The sequence below is a fragment of the Lycorma delicatula genome, chromosome 1 (assembly GCF_047948215.1).
Source record: "Lycorma delicatula isolate Av1 chromosome 1, ASM4794821v1, whole genome shotgun sequence".
In the NCBI taxonomy this organism is placed as follows: domain Eukaryota; kingdom Metazoa; phylum Arthropoda; class Insecta; order Hemiptera; family Fulgoridae; genus Lycorma; species Lycorma delicatula.
This window is the reverse complement of record NC_134455.1, coordinates 63630980-63645066: the sequence shown is the minus strand read 5'-3', so window position 1 is coordinate 63645066 and position 14087 is coordinate 63630980. Positions and strand designations below refer to the sequence as shown.

The 14087-nt window shown below is 31.9% G+C and overlaps 1 protein-coding gene across 1 annotated transcript in view; it reads right to left on the bottom strand.

Moving 5' to 3' along the window:
- Positions 1-3217: 3217 nt before the first annotated feature.
- The window catches only part of LOC142317524 (uncharacterized), a 30377-nt gene continuing 19507 nt past the window's right edge, over positions 3218-14087 (bottom strand). Inside the window, exons 4-6 of the mRNA XM_075354085.1 lie at positions 10844-10945; positions 9738-9893; positions 3218-3787 (exon numbers count right to left, since the gene is read on the bottom strand). Coding sequence (XP_075210200.1) covers positions 3719-3787; positions 9738-9893; positions 10844-10945 — 327 coding nt within the window. The 3' untranslated portion in view covers positions 3218-3718. The remainder of the gene's footprint in view (positions 3788-9737; positions 9894-10843; positions 10946-14087) is intronic.

Below are 14087 nucleotides of genomic sequence, written 5' to 3'. Positions count from 1 at the left end.
GATCCATTCCAGATCGTTATTAACTGGTACGAGCAAATGCTTGATTAGGAGTTAGCTGGTTAGGAACGAAAGTTGCGCTAATTGTTTTCGGATCTGGAATCCTGCGATTCGGAAAACGTATTTCATATTCTACTGCAGTAGCTGTAGCATTACCCAAAATGTATATCATATCAGTGTATTCCTCTGTTGGTAAATAAGTACGGTATTACTTCAGTAGCAAACCAATCACGTTCAAACCAAAATTCACAGAAAATCTTCGCTACCGGTGGCACAGTTCACAGAACCTGATATACTTAATGTACCTGACCGAATAATTTTAACACTAATAAAACATCGCGGATTGTTAGCTGTTGTTAATTTGCTGCTAACTTTGAAATAAAAATCTTTCAAGTAGTTAACAGTAAACTTTGATTCGCAAATTTTTTACATCACCATAAAAGTACTTAGTTTTAATTTACATAAAATAAATACTTTTCTGACAAATTTAGTAATGTACGTACTGTTTCTTAATAAAACACGAATTTTTCATACTTTTCTTTATTTTATTCAACTTATCTTACACTATTTTGTTCAGTATTATATTCTCTACAAGCTTTTTAAAAGGTTTTATGAGTTTATTACTCATTTAACAAAATTATTGTACATCAAACATAAACAGGATTTATTACCCTGGTTATGAAAATCCCGGGAGAACTTTATAATAAGTATATATATATATATATAAACAAAGCATACGTTTCATAGAAGTTTAATTTTGCAATACCTGTGGATATACAATTTTTTTTTTTCACTGCTGCGTAGATTATCTGGTTTGCCGACTCGGGAACACGCACATACAGTTGTCCATGTAAGAAGCAATCCGCATCTAAATCTATACCACACAATTCTAAAGATTGACCTTGAGCTTTATTGATTGTGATTGCAAATGCCAATCGAATTGGGAATTGCAATCTTTTAAATTAAAATGGTGTATCGGTCGCGATCATGGGTATTCGAGGAATGAGGACATCTTCACCTTTGAAAGGCCCGTTAAAATCGTTGCTTCCACTACGTTATTCATCAATTTCTTAACTGCAAGTCGCATGCCGTTGCAGAGTTTTGGCTGATTAATATTCCGCAACAGGATAATTGTCATTTTTTGATTGAACCATTGCTAGGAATCAATCTAATGAGGTATGTTTTCCCAGTTCCTCCTGGCGCATCCAAGAAGAAGGTCCCCCCAACTCCGTCATTTATCATTTGCATTATGCGATCATAAATGCCTTTCTGTTCACGCGTTAATTTGGAAATGTTTGATTGGACATATGACTGAAGATCACCAATGTTGTAACTCTGTTCACGGCGTAAATCCACATCAAATCAAGCAATCGCAGCTCGGGTGGGGGCTGGCACTCCCAATTGACTAAGAACTTTATTTGCAATAGCTAAGCACTTGTCTTCAATATTTATCAATGCTTCGTTGTAAATGCCTTCTGTAAATTCAAACAAAAGTGAATATTTAACCTAACAAAGGATTTTTTGGCCATTATGTAGGGATATTATTTTCTGTGCATTTGGTTATTTCGACTTTTTTTGTTTGCATAGTCTTAGGTCTATCTGGGCTATAAGAAAGTTGGTTGTTTTAATTTATTTACTGTAAGTCATCCTTCTTGGTGGTTTTCTTTTTGTTTTGGTGTTTTTTGTTTTTTAAAAATAAAATACAGATGTTTTAGCTGTTAAATATAATTCAAAGAAATTTGGTAGTTGTGTTTGACAGCGGCCATCTTGCATTGATCTGATTGGTTTTCCTTTGTTTACATTTCCAAATTAAAACTGTACAAATTAAAAATAGATGAAAACAATCTTTGATGCGGGTTATATATCGTGCTAAAATTTTAGCTTAATCGGTGCAGAACATTTCGAGTTTTTAAAGCGTACACAAACTTAACATTTTTATATATATAGATTGTATCTGTAAGCCACACATGCAGAAAAAAGCCGCGTGTCGGGAAAGTCCTACAACTGAGTTGTTACCTTTTTTTTTTACTTCCTTGTACGAAGTAAAAGAGGAAATATTGTAATCACGAAAAATTTCGGTTTTTTTAACGAAGACATTCTTCTCAAATATAAAAAATTGTATTTCTTTTGATTTTTTTTCTTAGAATTTTTTTAGACTGAAAAAATCATATTTCATAAGTATAGAAATATTTTTTTTGGAACGTAAATGATGGTGATGATAATGCTACGTAAGTGATGGATTTTTGTTTATTAATTTGTTTTTACTTCTTTATATGAAATAATGGAAGTATTGTGATGGCGAAAAATTTCGGTTTTCAGATTTCAACGGAAATACACATTTTGTCCATCCCTGAATCCCTTTTGACTACTTTCGGCGTTACGTCTGTACGTACATATTTATCTCGCATAACTCAAAAACGATTAGCCGTAGGATGTTGAAATTTTGAATTTAGAACAGTTGTAACATCTAGTTGTGTACCTCCCCTTTTTATTTCAATCGACTGAACCAAAAGTGCCCAAAAAAGCCCAAAATCCAAAACATTTGGATTTCGGAGCTTTTCAGCGATATATCATAAGCAGTACTTATTTTCATTGGTGTCAGAGATATAGACAAAATTTTAATTAATGAAATATTTGGATCTTACAAGGGGGGAAGGCACATCGGTTCGAATCAGAATTCACCTCCTTATTTTTTTTAAACTTTTTTTAATTTAAATATATTGATTTATTAATAAAAATCATTAACCTCTTAAAAAAGTTTTACGACAAATAATATTTGTCGTAATCACAATTTAAATAAATATGAAAAAATATCAGAAGATATTAATGAAATAAAAGTTAATTTACTTTTCATTAAAAAAAAAAGAAATTTAATAGGCGTAAAAAGAAGTCATGTGGTGTCCAAATCAGATTTTTTTTTTTTCATTTAATAAAAGCAGTAATAATCACAATTTCAATAAATATGAAAAAATATCAGAAGATATTAATGAAATAAAAGTTAATTTACTTTTCATTAAAAAAAAATAAATTTAATAGGCGTAAAAAGAAGTCATGTGGTGTCCAAATCAGATTTTTTTTTTTTTTCATTTAATAAAAGCAGTATTCAATTCAGTAAGCCATTTAAGGATTGTTTAATCAGTTATTATATTTTTGTACAACTGATTAGAAATAATTTATAGGAGTAAATAACGAAATGAAATAAAAAATTTATTTACTAAAATTTTATTAATAACAAAAAAATGAACAATAATAAATAATTTTCGTATATTTTTACAAATTAAAATACAATTATGCAGGTATAAGTGTTTGCCTAATATAAAGTGGATTTAACTACAGTTTATAAGATATTTCTATGTTCTAGGAAGGAATGTAGATAAAGCTTAAACTATAGATATACCACATAAACTATGATAACACTACTGAAATGTTTGCTGTACCTATAATAAGACGGCTTCCATTTAGAATTGAATGAAATTATATAATAAAAATGTTGAATTATAAAAACAAAGAATAAATTACTGGACTTATTGTGTTTATATTCAAATAAATTCATTAACATCTTAGCCTGAGAAAATTCTGCAATCAGATTTCTCATTTTAAAAATCTCAGAAATCAAATAACATTGAAATATTATGAATCCTTGTTTTGATAGGTGAAAAACATCTCCTGTTCTTTAGCTATCAGAGACTTCAGAGTTAGAACTCATTAACTAAATTTTCATTTATTTCTTAACTTTTTTACTGTTTAATTGTAACATTATATTACAGTATGAATACGACATCTGTAGTACCTAAAAATAAATTTTAATATTATTTATTAAATAAAATTTCTATATTATTTTTTTTAAACTAATTAATATAATTATGTTTTCAAGATAATTTTTTGTTAGTTGAATACTTTCTAGAAAAATTATTATAATATTTAGTTTTTTTTACTCTATCTTCGTCGTTTAATTATTAATTATACCTGTTGAAAAACCAGTATAAATTCACATTTTACTGAAATGTCAGAAAAAGGGTATATTTAAAATTCATACATTTTTAATTAATTCAAAGTAAAAATAAATTTGATAAAAAATTTGAAATGAGTAATTTAACGACACATTAACATAGCAACATTAATGTTATATTTTAAAAGTAATAAATTATTTTTAATTTTTTTTGTTTTTTATACTTCGACGAAGGTGAGTTAATACGTAACTTATGTATGTATTAGATTTTACATTTAAAACGATTAGAGTGATAGAACATATTAAACATTTTTTATGAGTCTTTTATTATAAACAAAATACGAAGAAATTTTTTTTTCAATATAAATTTATACCTTCAGAATGGAATGAGTACTTCCAAATTTAGAAAAACAGATTTTGAAGTTAAATTTTGAAATCTTTTCACCCGATAAGAATACAAATAGTCATGATATAATATTCTCCAAACTTGGATTTTGCAAATACCTAGATCTGTTGATAGCTTGTTCGAATTCTGTTTCTTCTATTTTTTACTGGAAACACAACGAAGAGTCATTATCAGCGCCCGGACTTGATGTAAGTAAAATAAAACCACAATGAAATAATACATCAGTAATCTAAATTAAAGGAAGTAGTAACCGGTAAAGGATCAAACATTTTTTTTCGGAATTTTTTTTCAATATTCTTAGTCGTTTGATATAAGATTCATAACGGTATGTTAACAAATAAATTTGTTATGAGTCATTAAAAAAATTGCGACACAGTTGTTTTGCAAACAATGACGCTCAAATTTGCCAGTAAAACTATAAAATTGACCAGTAAAAACTGTTCTTACTCACAAAACTTCTCTCCCAATGACTATTTTTCAAACTATAAAGCCAATAACAGTAAAGTTTATCTGATGAAGGTTTGTTGAAAAAAAATATCTACAGGGATAGATGCAGAACTGCGAGTCTCTCAACCGCATAATTTGGAACCGGTTGCCATAAAATATTTTTGTGGGAGAAGAGACGCTTGAGTTTGGCGTATATGATAAGTGTCAACATTTATTAATGGAAACATTATCGAGTGTGAAGTTCTGAGCATCTTGTAATCAATCCGATTCTTAATACCGTAAAAATTTTAAAAAAGATTGACGAGTAATATAATTGAAGATTGACGGTAATCGAGGTGGAAAAAACAGTTCAAGAAATGCAGAAAAAAGGAGAGACAGAGAAGTAGAAATAAAAACTAAAGCCAAAAAAATCAGCAAGCTAACACTGATGACCCAGATTATGAAGCTGGGAAATTTTACAATAGGTAACTTAAAAAACTCGTTTTTGTAATTTTTAAATCCCGTTTGCCAAAAACCATATTTTTCTATATTTATGACCTATCTTAGAAATCACTGGAGATTGTAACCTGAATTTTTTTGTCACTATTCTATATGTACACATCCTTCAAACATCAAGAATTATGGAAATAATTATCCTTTAAAAAAAATAATTCCTAAAAAATTTAATTTTTATAATTATTAATTTACATTTCATTAGGGAAGTGGTTAATAGTTATAATTCTAGGTGCATCTAATCTTCTTAGAATATCAAGTATCTAGAAAAAATTTGAAGTCTGTAGCATTAATATTTATTGAGATAATGGGTCTTCAACATAGCTAAAATTAGCATGCAAAGGATAGGCGGTTACGACTGCTAAAACAGTAAAATTATCATCTGCTACATCCCAAATAGTATAAATAGCTGAAAACTATTAATGAATATTTCAATATAAACGGACGGCCCTGAGAAATCATAAAATATTAGATTACATTATTTCATTGTTCCCCAACGTACTTTGCATGATCCTAGTTTATACTAGCGACGCGATGCCGCATAACAGATACAATCCACAATATTCTTCTAACAGTTTTATTTGGATTATCTGTAACTGCAATGAGTACATTAACTTATCTATTTCAAAGTTCTTCTCTTTCTGTATAGGCTGTCGTAAAAGATCCTGTGTCTTTAAATACCCTGAAACTATTTTGGAAAGTGTCATTTTTTTTGTCTTCAGTCATTTGACTGGTTTGATGCAGCTCTCCAAGATTCCCTATCTAGTGCTAGTCGTCTCATTTCAGTATACCCTCTACATCCTACATACCTAACAATTTGTTTTACATATTCCAAACGTGGCCTGCCTACACAATTTTTTCCTTCTACCTGTCCTTCCAATATTAAAATGACTATTCCAGGATGCCTTAGTATGTGGCCTACAAGTTTGTCTCTTCTTTTAACTATATTTTTTCCAAATGCTTCTTTCTTCATCTATTTGCCGCAATACCTCTTCATTTGTCACTTTATCCACCCATCTGATTTTTAACATTCTCCTATAGCACCACATTTCAAAAGCTTCTAATCTTTTCTTCTCAGATACTCCGATTGTCCAAGTTTCACTTCCAAATAAAGCGACACTCCAAACATATACTTTCAAAAATCTTTTCCTGACATTTAAATTAATTTTTGATGTAAACAAATTATATTTCTTACTGAAGGCTCGTTTCGCTTGTGCTATTCGGCATTTTATATCGCTCCTGCTTCGTCCATCTGTAGTAATTCTACTTCCCAAATAACAAAATTCTTCCATCTCCATAATCTTTTCTCCACCTATTTTCACATTCAGTAGTCCATCTTTGTTATTTCTACTACATTTCATTACTTTTATTTTGTTCTTGTTTATTTTCATGCGATAGTTCTTGCGTAGGACTTCATCTATGCCGTTCATTGTTTCTTCTAAATCCTTTTTACTCTCGGCTAGAATTACTATATCATCAGCAAATCGTAGCATCTTTATCTTTTCACCTTGTACTGTTACTCCGAATCTAAATTGTTCTTTAACATCATTAACTGCTAGTTCCATGTAAAGATTAAAAAGTAACGGAGATAGGGAACATCCTTGTCGGACTCCCTTTCTTATTACGGCTTCTTTCTTATGTTCTTCAATTGTTACTGTTGCTGTTTGGTTCCTGTTCATGTTTGCAATTGTTCTTCTATCTCTGTATTTGAACCCTAATTTTTTTAAAATGCTGAACATTTTATTCCAGTCTACGTTATCGAATGCCTTTTGTAGGTCTATTAACGCCAAGTATGTTGGTTTGTTTTTCTTTAATCTTCCTTCTGAGGCCTCTATTAATCTGAGGCCTAAAATTGCTTCCCTTGTCCCTATACTTTTCCTGAAACCAAATTGGTCTTCTCCTAACACTTCTTCCACTCTCCTCTCAATTCTTCTGTATAGAATTCTAGTTAAGATTTCTGATGCATGACTAGTTAAACTAATTGTTCTGTATTCTTCACATTTATCTGCCCCTGTTTTCTTTGGTATCATGACTATAACACTTTTTTTGAAGTCTGACGGAAATTCCCCTTTTTCATAAATATTACACACCAGTTTGTATAATCTATCAATCGCTTCCTCACCTGCACTGCGCAGTAATTCTACAGGTATTCCGTCTATTCCAGGAGCCTTTCTGCCATTTAAATTTTTTAATGCTCTTTTAAATTCAGATCTCAGTATTGTTTCTCCCAATTCATCCTCCTCAACTTCCTCTTCTTCCTCTACAACACCATTTTCTAATTCATTTCTTCTGTATAACTCTTCAATATATTCCACCCATCTATCGACTTTACCTTTCGTATTATATATTGGTGTACCATCTTTGTTTAACACATTATTAAATTTTTATTTATGCACCCCAAAATTTTCCTTAACTTTCCTGTATGCTCCGTCTATTTTACCAATGTTCATTTCTCTTTCCACTTCTGAACACTTTTCTTTAATCCACTCTTCTTTCGCCAGTTTGCACTTCCTGTTTATAGCATTTCTTAATTGCCGATAGTTCCTTTTCTTCTACGTTCATCCATCAGCTGCAATATATCGTCTGAAACCCAAGGTTTTCTACCAGTTCTCTTTATTCCGCCTAAGTTTGCTTCTGCTGATTTAAGAATTTCCTTTTTAACATTCTCCCATTCTTCTTATACATTTTCTACCTTATCTTTTTTTACTCAGACCTCTTGCGATGTCCTCCTCAAAAATCTTCTTTACCTCCTCTTCCTCAAGCTTCTCTAAATTCCACCGATTCATCTGACACGTCTTCTTCAGGTTTTTAAACCCCAATTTACATTTCATTATCACCAAATTATGGTCGCTATCAATGTCTGCTCCAGGGTAAGTTTTGCAGTCAACGAGTTGATTTCTAAATCTTTGCTTAACCATGATATAATCTATCTGATACCTATTATGATTTTTAAATTGGGCGTTGGCAATTACCAAATTATACTTCGTGCAAAACTCTATAAGTCGGTCCCTTCTTTCATTCCTTTTGCCCCGCCCATATTCACCCACTATATTTCCTTCCTTGCCTTTTCCAATGCTTGCATTCCAATCTCCAACTATTATTAAATTTTCATCTCCTTTTATGTGTTTAATTGCTTCATCAATCTCTTCGTATACATACTCTACCTCATCATCATCATGGGCACTTGTAGGCATATAGACGTTAACAATCGTTGTCTGTTTAGGTTTTGATTTTATCATTATTACAATGATTCTATCACTATGTGTTTTCAAATACTCTACTCTCTTCCCTATCTTCTTGTTCATTATGAAACCTACTCCTGCCTGCCCATGATTTGAAGCTGAGTTGATTATTCTAAAATCACCTGACCAAAAGTCGCCTTCCTCTTCCCACCGAACCTCACTAATTCCTACTATATCCACATTTATCCTATCCATTTCCCTTTTTAATTTTTCTAGCCTACCAACCTTTTTTAAACTTCTAACATTCCACGCTCCGACTCGTAGAATGTTATTTTTTAATTTTATTTTTAATTTTCTGGTGACCCCTTCCTTAGTAGTCCCCACCCGGAGATCCGAACGGGGGACTAGTTTACCTCCGGAATATTTTACCAAGGAAGGCGCCTCCATCATTGCTATATGAAAATGCAGAGCCACATTTTCTTGGAAAAAAAGCAGCTGTAGTTTTCCATTGCTTTCAGCTCGCAGTACTCAGAGGACTGAGTGATGTTGATATGGCCGTTTAAGTCATTCTGACTCACGCCCTTAACAACTACTGAAAGAGCTGCTGCCCTCTTTCAGGAATCATTCCTTAGTCTGGCTCTCAACAGATACCTCTCCAATATGGTTGCACCTTTGGTCCAGCTACTCTGTATCCCTGAGCACTCAAGCCCCCTCACCAACGGCAAGGTCTCATGATTCATAGAGGAGGGGAAAGTGTCTATTTACATTCAATTGCAGAACCCCTTGAATTCATATTGAGGTACACAAATCTTTGTCTATATACTCTCCATCGTTGAAAATATCTGGCATTCTTACTTTTTAAGAAACCAAATACAAAATAAACAAAATACAAGTTATTCATAAAACGTGATGGAATATCTTAATCCTTCTTTATTAGACATTCACTGTAAAGAGTGTCCAATGAGACAAGAATGTTATCAATTTGGACAAGAATGTTGTTCAAACTTAAAGGAATGATTCAGTTCTAAGTTTACTTTTGTCTTGTTGGCAAGATCAGTTTAACTTAAACCATTATTTATCGATTAAACCCAACCATTAAATAAATTACAACAGGTAAACTTAATCAATAACATAGCTATTTGAGTGAAGTTTAAGATTACACAAACATAAACCTACAACACTATAACAGCGAAAATACTTGTTATTTAATCTCAACAAAACCATTTCTTTTTAACTTTTATGTAAAACGTATAATTATATTTACCTTTAATAAAAATTTTAAGTCCAGTACGTATAATCCAATCGGCTCTAATTTTAATGGTTTCTGTGTGCCAATTAGTAACATTTTTATACTATTTTTAAACCATATTGGTTTATTTTGCCATGAACTTGAAGATATTGATTTCCATAAATCCTCACTCTAATGTAAAAACCAAAAAACAATTTGAATGGGTATGTTACATTACAGATTATTATTGTAATATTAAATTAAAAATTTTTTTTAAAATAAGCACGTGCACATGCACATACGCCTACTTATAGGTAGGTATACATATTCAAGGTATAAGTTTTCACATTATTCATGCTATATATTTACACATATATATTATACATTCAAGTTACATTTAAAATATTGAGTGTTCATTTTAATCGCCCCAGGCGATTTTCTCGTAAACTATGTACAATACAAAAAGATTACCTAAACAAAAGTTACTCAAATTGAAGAGAGATACCTCATTGTGATCTTGTATTTGACCTTTAACTTGACCTTGACCTTATTTCAAGGTTAAAACGATTTTTTTCAAATGAAATGACCTATTTTTGACCCCACGAATGAAACGAGCAAGAAATTACACATTGAAATATGTGGTCACACATATGTCCTTGGAACTTTATTTTAGGTCATACGGCTAACCATCAAAGACAGTGTTACACTAGTGCTGTATTCTTTTCGCAGACATTTACAGTCACTGGTTTCTAAGTTTTGAGAAGAGGATTGATATCTTAAATCAGCAAATCGTGTTAATCGGATACCCTATGTGATTATCTCCTAAACCAAATTTATGGCTATATGACTTTCAAAAACGTTTCAAGGTCATATGTGTGACCACATATTCCAATGTGTAAAACTTTCTACTCTTTTCACTGGTGAAGTCAAAAATAGGTCATTCCATATGAAAAAATCGTTGTTAACCTTGAAATAAAGTCATAATCAAATCCAAGGTCACCATGACATGTCACCATCCAGTCTGAGGCTTACTTAGGCCAGTTTTTTTTTATTGTACATAGTTCACGAGAAAGGGGGGATTGTCTCGCATAGGGTATATATTTTTTCCTCTAAGTAATACATTCTAGACAAGTTATTCTAACCTTATTGAATAAAAGTTGTCCTATAACACAACTTATACCATAACAATTTGTAGAAGAGCAATATGCCAAAATGTATCTTCCTTTTCCAGAAAATTCATTGTTCTGAAACAAAAAAAAAATTAATTAATGACACAATAATTGCAATGTTAAATTGTAATAGACAGTTAATAATAAAAGAATCTGACGTAAACACCATGTGACTTCCTTTTTCTCCCCTACTCCACTAGGCCGGACATACAGTTAAGTGAAGCTCAGCCCGGGGAATGTCCTTTGCCTCTAAGGAGGCCTCCCACCTACCGGCAGTAATTACGGCACGACATTCGTAAAACTTCCCTGGAATCCCCAGCCGATCACTGAAACCGGCGCACCTCAGTATGCCGGTCCTCACTACTTATGACTTCCTTGTACGCCTATTAAATTACATATACACATTTTTTTTTTTTTTAAATAAGTACATACTATTTTATTTTATTAATAACTTCTGATATTTTTATTTTTTTATCGTAAATTTTTTTAACAATCAGAGGTTAATAATTATTAATAAATAAATATATTTAAATTAAAAAAAGTACAGAAAATGAAGTCGGATTCGAACAGATGTGCCATCTCCTTGTAAGATCCAAATATTTCATTAATTAAAATTTTATTTGGCTATAACTCTGGAACCAATGAAAATAAGTACTACTTATGATATATCGTTAAAAATCTCTCAATGAAGGCTTATTACTGCAGTTAAGAAAAAGTCCAGAATCCAGATTTCTTGGATTTTGGACTTTTTTTATAAAACAATTAATTTTTCAACTTATTTTTTATAATTTAATTTATATGGTTTAATATAATTAGGCCCTACATAGTACAGTACCGTGTTAGTTATATAAAAAAATAATTTGTAAGACTCCGTTTTAATTTCGTCTATTCAGTGTAGTGTATTGTGTTTCTTGCGTACCGATAGCTGCAAATGTTTTAGTTTAGATAACCTTTAAAATTCCGTACAGTTTACTTTTTAGCTGTACTTACAGTTTCGAATTGCAAAAGAAAACGTGTAGTATTTTCGATCGAGACTAAACAAAAATTTCGTGAAACGACGGTTAAAGATGGAAAAAAAATACCGTTTACAGATTGAAGCATATTATACGCAGCAAGGCAGCTAGGTAGCTAAATTTCAGTCCTCGACGGAATAGAACTTATGTTAGATTTATTAGACGAGACGCTGTGTATCCGGTTCCTTCGAGAAAAACAACGAGGAACACTTATCAGCGGACTTCGGTTAAAAGCAAGAGTCATTATTCTCAATGGAAAAATCGCCTCAGCAAGGTTCTAGCAGTAGCACTACTACCGATTCCTTTACAGCAAGTGAAGGATGACTACATCTTTAAAAAAAGCTCCATGGAGTCCATACCTGAAGAATATTATACCTGGCGAAACATTATTGTAGACCACGTAACAGCGGAAAAATTTATCAACTTCATAAAAAAAAAATCATCGATGAAGAAAAACTTAGTTTAAAACAACTGTATGATGTCGACGATACGGTGCTCGTATATAAATTGCAGCCAAATAAAACGGAGCAATGTGTTCGGGATAAACACACTGCTCCAGGATATACGAAATAAAAAAACCTTTTATGCAAGTGGAGTCATAAACTTCCACTTTTTTTAGGTGGAAAGTCTAAAAATCGCGCGAGCACGAAAATCGAAAGTCTAGAAATAAAGAGCGCTGAAAAGCATTAATAAAAGTATGTTACTGGTGTATTATGCAGAACAAAAAAATGCCCGGACGCGTGCTTTGTTATTTAAAGAATGGTTTCCTCACGAATTCGTTCCTAAAGTAAAACAACAATTAAGAAAATTAAATTTACCCGAAAATGTGCTGTTCCTATACGACGCTTTGTCATCCTTCTTCCGACGAGCTTGCAAAAGACAACATTAAGACTCATTTTAATGTAACACCTTTGATCCTACCTATAGATCAAGGGGTTAAGGAATTATTAAAGAGCCCGCACGGGAAGAAAATTTTGTCTTCAATTGTAGAAGAAAAAGAAGACGCTAATGTAACTTTGCTTAATTTAATTTTTAAAAAAACAATTACAGATGTAATTTACAACGTAGCCGTGGCGCGTAATGAAATATCATCCGCCACAATAAGTGCTGGAAACGTCTTCTATCAGAAATTTGTGGCGCTTGTAGCAGTAGCGATGCGGATAAGATGCAAAATCCAGATCCTGAAGAAATTGGAAATGCGGAATTTTAAAGTGATTTGAGGAAGCTAAACACGGAAAGCGCCGCGTTATTAGATAAGAATGACGTGAATGAATGTATATTGCAATGACGAGGTACGAGAAAATGAAATTATGAACGACAATGTTATTATTGAAGTTATAACAAGAGAAAATCAAGTTAATGAGTAAGACGAAGAAGAATACGATGTAGCCGAAGAAGATACAAAAATATAGCATACGGAAGCAAAAAAGGTTTTTGACACGGATATGCGTTACGTCGAACAACCTTCTTTCTTTTTCCTGTTTAGCCTCCGGTAATTACCGTTCAGATGATGATCGGTAATTACTTCAGAGGATGAATGAGGGTGATATGTATGAGTGTAAATGAAGTGTAGTCTTGCACAGCCTCAGATCGACCATTCTTGAGATGTATGGTTAATTGAAACCCAACCACCAAAAAACACCGGTATCCACGATCCAATATTCAAATCCGTGTAAAAACAACTGACTTTACTAGGACTTGAACGCTGGAACTGTCGACTTCCAAATCAGCTGATTTCCGAAAACGCGTTCACCACTACACGTCAAAGCAAGATGTGCAGCGGCCAAACAAACAAAAATAACAAATTATTTAAAACATAAGTAATCGATTGAATCGTTTAAATTTATTATGTTGTAGTGCAGTATTAGTCTGTAAATCTTTTCTTTTTTTTGTTTAATGTAGTGTATATGTAATAATGTATAGTACAAAATTGAAAATTAAAGTATAATAAAAAGCAGTGTTCGAAATAAAATGCATAGAATACAGCACTGCAATTCCTTTACAGCAAGTGAAGGATGACTACATCTTTAAAAAAAGCTCCATGGAGTCCATACCTGAAGAATATTATACCTGGCGAAACATTATTAAAGTATATTATTAAACAAATAAAATAAATACAGTATAAGTACTGTTCATGCTACATCATACTCTTCCTATGCTATTTTGGTTCTAGTAGGATTAATTATATACAAAAGACATTTGAT